We start from the raw sequence: 5,906 nt of genomic DNA, 5'->3' as shown, positions 1-5,906 counted from the left end.
ATGTGTGTGCGAATTTATTTCATGGTCTTTTTAAAAAATGGCCAAGGGGGCCATTTTGTGAATTGGTAGTGACTTTTGAAGTAAACTAAGCAAAGTTGTCACTGAGCTCCAAGATTCCTACACACTTGCGATTTCCAATAATCGATGCGCTGTGGTCAGAGAAGGCACATTGTAGACTGACTAAATCATTGTGAAATACCCAGCTGGAAATGGAGTGGTAAGGTATCTAGTTAAAGTAAGTGCTTTTGAAAACCATGCTGGTTTTCAGACATTTTGAAGTAATTCAGAATGCATCTGCCCCATCCTGATTAGCTGCGAAAGGTTAGATAACACCAAATATCCCTTCTCCTAAGAAAATGGCTTGCCACTTCAAGATTACATCTTAGTTTTTTACCCAAGGTTTGTATTGTATCATTTCTCCACATGAAACGTCTTCCTCAACTACACCTTCTCTCAGAGACTCTGAATTGCACACTATCCTTCCCAAATGAGCAGAAGAATGGCATTCTGTTAAAAAGATGAACAGCTGGTCATGTAGAAATTCCCTGGAATGTTCACTTGTCCTGCGAAGGCAGGCAGAGAAGCGAGCTGTGAGGTGCAGGGTTTGTCACTGGTACACGGAATTGTTCATTTTTAAACAATCTTACTAGAAATCTTTATATGATTCGAATGCTTGCCTTTCTCCATTAACAATTGGAAGGCGCTGAGAACCTGCCAAATGCAATTCAGTGGGACTAAGGACGGTGCTGGAATTGTCTCATTTGCTAAGACTTTCTTACATTAAGATTCAGGACCCTCCCGTGTTTAAAAGTTATCCTGTGTTTTCAATTACTTTGGGATTCAGTTGGAAATTTTTCGCATGACATAAAGGATTTGACTCTTCCTCCCACAAGCTCATCTCTCATTTCTTCCCTTGTTGAATTCTTTGTTTCAGCCATAGGAAACTAGCTGATGAGCTAACTCCTCCCGTCTTTCTTGGGCACAAGGAGCAGTCTTTTCCTCTTACTTTGGCCAACTCGGGTTTGTCCATTCCTCATTTCTTCGTGTGTTTCTTCTTTGTATCCTCAGGGTCGATTCACAGTTGGGTCTGTTTACTTAATGGATGAATTTCCCCACCAAGAGGTTTGGTTTCGGTTTGTGCTCTATTTTGTTTTCCAGAATTTCTATAGAATTTTTTAAAAATGAGTGTAGTAGGAGGGAGCTACGGGCGAGTACAGCATTACCTCCCCCAGGTCACAGATAAGTGAGATTGCAAAAACAGATCTGGCCCGTTAGGCGTTCCCAAAGAGAGAGACCCGTGGAGGCCAACCGGCTGTTTGGAGCGCTAAGCTGTGCCTTAAAGTGTGAGGTGTCTCAGCCCTGGACATTTCCCGGATTTGTAACTGGAGTTGAATTAATTTTGTGAGGTGTTGCAGGCCGTACGGATGGGTCAAGAAGGAATCCGGAGAGCTTGTGTCCCGGGTAAAGATTGGCTAGTGCCGGAGGTCCCGGGTCGAGAAAAGGAAGGCCAGACGTCCTGGGAAGTGAGTCCCCCTTCTCTATGGCCTTGATCGCCCTCTCTACTCCAAGAAGAGCTAGTTAATGACTGTGAGCAAATAGGAGTGTGAAGACAGCGTGTCCTCTGGGGTCTTTGTGCCCTGAGCTGTTTACGTAGGGTCCGGGGGACTCACACTTCCGCGGGACTCCGCGGCTCGCGAGCCTTATCCCCAGCCTCCTCCCTCGGACGCTGGCTTTGCGAGATCTCCGGGCTCATCGCGAATGCCTGGGTTTGGTCCCCGAGGGCAGCGAGACACCAGGCACTGTCTGGTAGCCGTACCCACCCTCGCAGCCCTATGTTCATTTTCTGAGGCTGTTAGCACAGAGCCCCGCCGGCCGGGATAGGCGGGAAGGTAGGATGGCCTCTCGGCGCCCTCTGGGTGTCGGCATTCGTCGCCGGGCAGCTGGGGCGCCCAGGGCCGTCGCCCTACGCACAGACGAGGAGTTTCCGGGGCTGGAGTCCCTGCAGCCAGCGCAGGGAACGAGCGCGGAAGAGAGTGGGCGGCGGGAGGCGGAGCAAGAGATGCGGGGGGCGTGGACGCGGCCCGCTTTGGAAAGGCCCCAAGTTAATGAGGCGTGCGCCGGCGGCAGAGCGCCTTTCCGAGCTGGGCTTTCCCCCGCGGTGCGGGCGCCAGGAGCCGCCTTTTCCGCTGGGTGTCACTCGGGGGTGGGGGGGATGGCCCATTCAAAAGCGCCGCGAGGGGGCCCGGCCAGTGCCTTTCAGTGAGCGCTCGCAAGAGGACGGCAGAGGCCCGGAGGCTCGCTGCTCCGGGACCTTGTGGCGCATCAGGACGCGGCTGCCCTCCTGCCCGGACCCCGAGCCGCCTCCGCCGCCGTCGCTCTGCTTCCTGCGCGTTAGCCTTCTCTGCGCGCTCCGGACAGGCGGCCGCGGGAGCCGCTGGGGCGAGGACGGCGCGCGGCTGCTGCTGCTGCCCCCGGCCCGGAAGGCTGGAAGTGGAGAGGCCGAGCCGATCGGCGCCCCTCCCTATGCCGGGAGGATGTTGGAGAGCAGCGGCTGCAAAGCGCTGAAGGAGGGTGTGTTGGAGAAGCGCAGCGACGGGTTGCTGCAGCTCTGGAAGAAAAAGTGCTGCATCCTCACTGAGGAGGGGCTGCTGCTCATCCCGCCCAAGCAGCTCCAACACCAGCAGCAGCAGCAGCAGCAGCAGCAGCAACAGCCCGGGCAGGGGCCGGCCGAACCGTCCCAACCCGGAGGGCCCGTCGTGGCCAGCCTCGAGCCGCCCGTCAAGCTCAAGGAATTGCACTTTTCCAACATGAAGACCGTGGACTGCGTGGAGCGCAAGGGCAAGTATATGTACTTCACTGTGGTGATGGCCGAGGGCAAGGAGATCGACTTTCGGTGCCCGCAGGACCAGGGCTGGAACGCCGAGATCACGCTGCAGATGGTGCAGTACAAGAACCGTCAGGCTATCCTGGCGGTCAAGTCCACGCGGCAGAAGCAGCAGCACCTGGTCCAGCAGCAGCCCCCGCAGCCGCAGCCCCAACCCCAACCCCAGCCCCAGCCCCAGCCTCAGCCTCAGCCCCAGCCTCAGCCTCAGCCTCAGCCCCAGACACAATCTCAGCCGCAGCCCCAACCCAAGCCCCAGCCGCTCCACCCATATCCGCATCCGCACCCTCACCCGCACCCGCACCAACTACCGCACTCGCACCAACAACCGCTCTCACAACCGCTCTCGCAGCCGCACGGCCACCGGCTCCTCCGCAGCACCTCCAACTCTGCCTGAAGGGGGCAGCACCCGGGCCAGACAAGGTAAGGTCCCGGCAACGCGGGCTACTCAGGGCCTTTCCGAGGAGTAGGTCTCGGGGCGGGCGGGGGGAGTAGGTCTTGTGCGGAGGAGTAGGAAGCCTAAGTCACGGGTTTGGCGCTTGAAGAGGAAAATGAGAAATTATTACAAGTTTCTGCAGATGCGGAAAGAAGGGAAGCAAGCGCCTGGAAAGGCCGGGCAGAGAGGGGAGGATGGGGAACTCGGGCCAGGCTGGGAGGCCTCGCGGACCGGCCTCCTCCCGACCCTGGCCCGCGCGGGGGTCCGTGATGCGCTTCCCAGCCACGCCGCGGGCTCCCTCCGTCGCTTCCCACGTGCGCCGCTTCGCTGTGTCTGGGCACTCGAGGGAGAGACCCCGGTGTCTTTTCGAGCACGCTCTGTGCACCGGACTGGCCCGAAGAGAACTGGGTCGTGGAGGATTCTGAGCCGCTTACTTCATTGCCTGTCATTTCTTTCCAGGTTTTGAGGACTTGAAGTGGGACGAACACCTGTCTATTGTCTTCACTTGAATCGAAAACAGAAGTCTCCCCGCCCTGCACGAGATCGAATAGTTTGGACCTCACCCGACTGATAACTTGAGATTCCTCTTAGTTTTCTGCATACTCTTCATCACAATGCAGGAGACGGTTTCAGTCCAGAAGGCTTTATTTATGAACCTTTGAAAGGCTCTTCCAGTATGGTGGACCTTCTAGGAGCGATGATGTACTGTAATTTTATTTTAATGTATTTTGATTTATGATTATTTATTAGTTTTTTTTAATGCTTGTTTTAAGACATTTCTGAATGTAGGCCGTTTTCCAAAAGAGAAACTTTTATTTTCAAAACCCTATTCCCTAGTAAGTTCTAATCCTGGAAAAGAAAAAAGTAGAAGGGCGGGGTGGAGGGGAAAACCATTAAGAACTCATTCGTTATTCCTAGGCATTTTCAGAAGGTCTGACACTTTCATTGTTATGCCAGGTGGTTGAAATTAAACTCTGATATTACTTCATTTTTTTTTTTGAGATTTTTTTCTTTAGACATATATTTTCTGTAGGAGTTTAAGAAAGCTAAGTGGTCAAAACTGTGTAATTATGAAAATCTAACTGCTTTTCTAAAAGGAAACTCATAGTAGTGATATCTAATTCCAAATATTTAAACCATGACCCAAGGTGACAGCAGGATGAGCATATCTTGAATGTACGGGAGGGCTGGGTGTAATGTAGGAAGAGCTTCGCTTGTATCATCCGTTTGAAGGGCTTAGTAAGGAGATTTCCATGGTTTCTGAGTATGACTGCCTTAGGTGTTTCCTTTCAAAAAAACACAGTGCGGGGGAAAGAAAACCATTCAGCTTGCTTAAGAGAACATTTGTGCTCTTATCCACACGAGAGGTTACCCTTCTCCAAGATCTTCGCACGCTCCGCTTGAACCACATTTTCTGACCCTTTTACCCTAGGGTCTAGAAATACACCCTAGAATCTCATAGCTTAAAATACGGTTTGTAAATATTTCAAAGGACCAGGGGTCATTGCGTTTAGGTATTCATACCGAAAATAACGTTGATCAGAGAAACTCACTGTTTTACTTTTCATGGCTCTGTGAGAAATTTGAGGGTTCTATGTTTTGTAGTTAGGTTAGCTAAACTCAGAAATTGAAAAAGGAAGGACAGGATAAACACTGGATTTTCAGTGAGAAAACAACCCAGTCTTGTTTTAGCAGCCACTTGTTCAGGAGTCTGAGGGGCGGGGGGGGGGGGGGGGGGGGGGGGGGGGGGGGGAGGGGGGAGGATGTGCTTTTAAAGGTAGAACAAGCCCTCCTCTGTGTCAAATCAAAAGGATGGTCAGAATTCACAAGGGCAGATGCTACTTAAGCTTAAAAAGAGCATAGTTGATACCAAATCTTCCTGGGGCTGAAAATCACTTCCTATCTGCATGGCTTTACTGACAGTCTCTGTTTCCCATTACCTTTTCTGCAAAGTCTTGATCAGTATTTTTCCAGCACCCAAATTGGAATGGTCAGGATTAGGCGATTGCTATGTTATGTGGTCAAGAAATGAAAATAGAATTTTATGCTAGAGATGTCTTTATTCTCCTTCCATTCTAGAAAGGAGTCTCAAGATCAGATTCCTGTTTAGCACAATATTGAAATGATGAAACTTTGAGATCACAACCCGAGTCGGAAAAGTTGTGGGGCAAGACTACAAGTCAGGCAAATGGCAAGCAGAACTGAATTGGGCTCTCGCTTTCAGTGGCTAAGGCACGGTTGTGAAAATACGCTGTAAAGATTTTATATATACAGGATACAGGCAACTCAGACAGCAAATCTGAAGAGTTCTTAAGTGTGATTTGGCTTCTGAGAAACTACTGCTGTGCATTTTAGAGAATGCCTCTTTGTACTGTCATTTTAATACATGCAGATCATATAACCCCCAATTAAACCGCAGTTTTTTATGTCAAGTTTTGTGCTATAAAAATAGTAAAGTCCATACCAAATATTTTAAACATTGAGATTCACGTGGGCTTTTAAAAGACATTTGTTACGTTGTTAGATTACATATAGGCCAGGTAGTATTGTTGAAAAAAAAATCTGCCTGGGCTCCCTCCCGGCTGCTGG

The 5,906-nt window shown here is 50.8% G+C and overlaps 1 protein-coding gene across 1 annotated transcript; it reads left to right on the top strand.

The window, feature by feature from the left end:
- Window positions 1–807: 807 nt before the first annotated feature.
- On the top strand, window positions 808–4,305 carry PHLDA1 (pleckstrin homology like domain family A member 1). Its single transcript, XM_043561514.1, has 2 exons — window positions 808–3,304; window positions 3,777–4,305. The coding sequence occupies exon 1, from the start codon at window positions 2,106–2,108 to the stop codon at window positions 3,276–3,278; it is 1,173 nt and encodes a 390-aa protein (XP_043417449.1). The 5' UTR covers window positions 808–2,105; the 3' UTR covers window positions 3,279–3,304; window positions 3,777–4,305.
- Window positions 4,306–5,906: the final 1,601 nt, after the last annotated feature.

The sequence above is a fragment of the Prionailurus bengalensis genome, chromosome B4 (assembly GCF_016509475.1).
Source record: "Prionailurus bengalensis isolate Pbe53 chromosome B4, Fcat_Pben_1.1_paternal_pri, whole genome shotgun sequence".
Lineage (NCBI taxonomy): Eukaryota > Metazoa > Chordata > Mammalia > Carnivora > Felidae > Prionailurus > Prionailurus bengalensis.
This window is presented reverse-complemented; position numbering and strand designations above follow the sequence as displayed.

Coding starts and splice junctions, on each gene's coding strand:
- PHLDA1 (XM_043561514.1), top strand. CDS start 2,106: ATGAGGCGTGCGCCGGCGGCAGAGCGCCTTTCCGAGCTGGGCTTTCCC.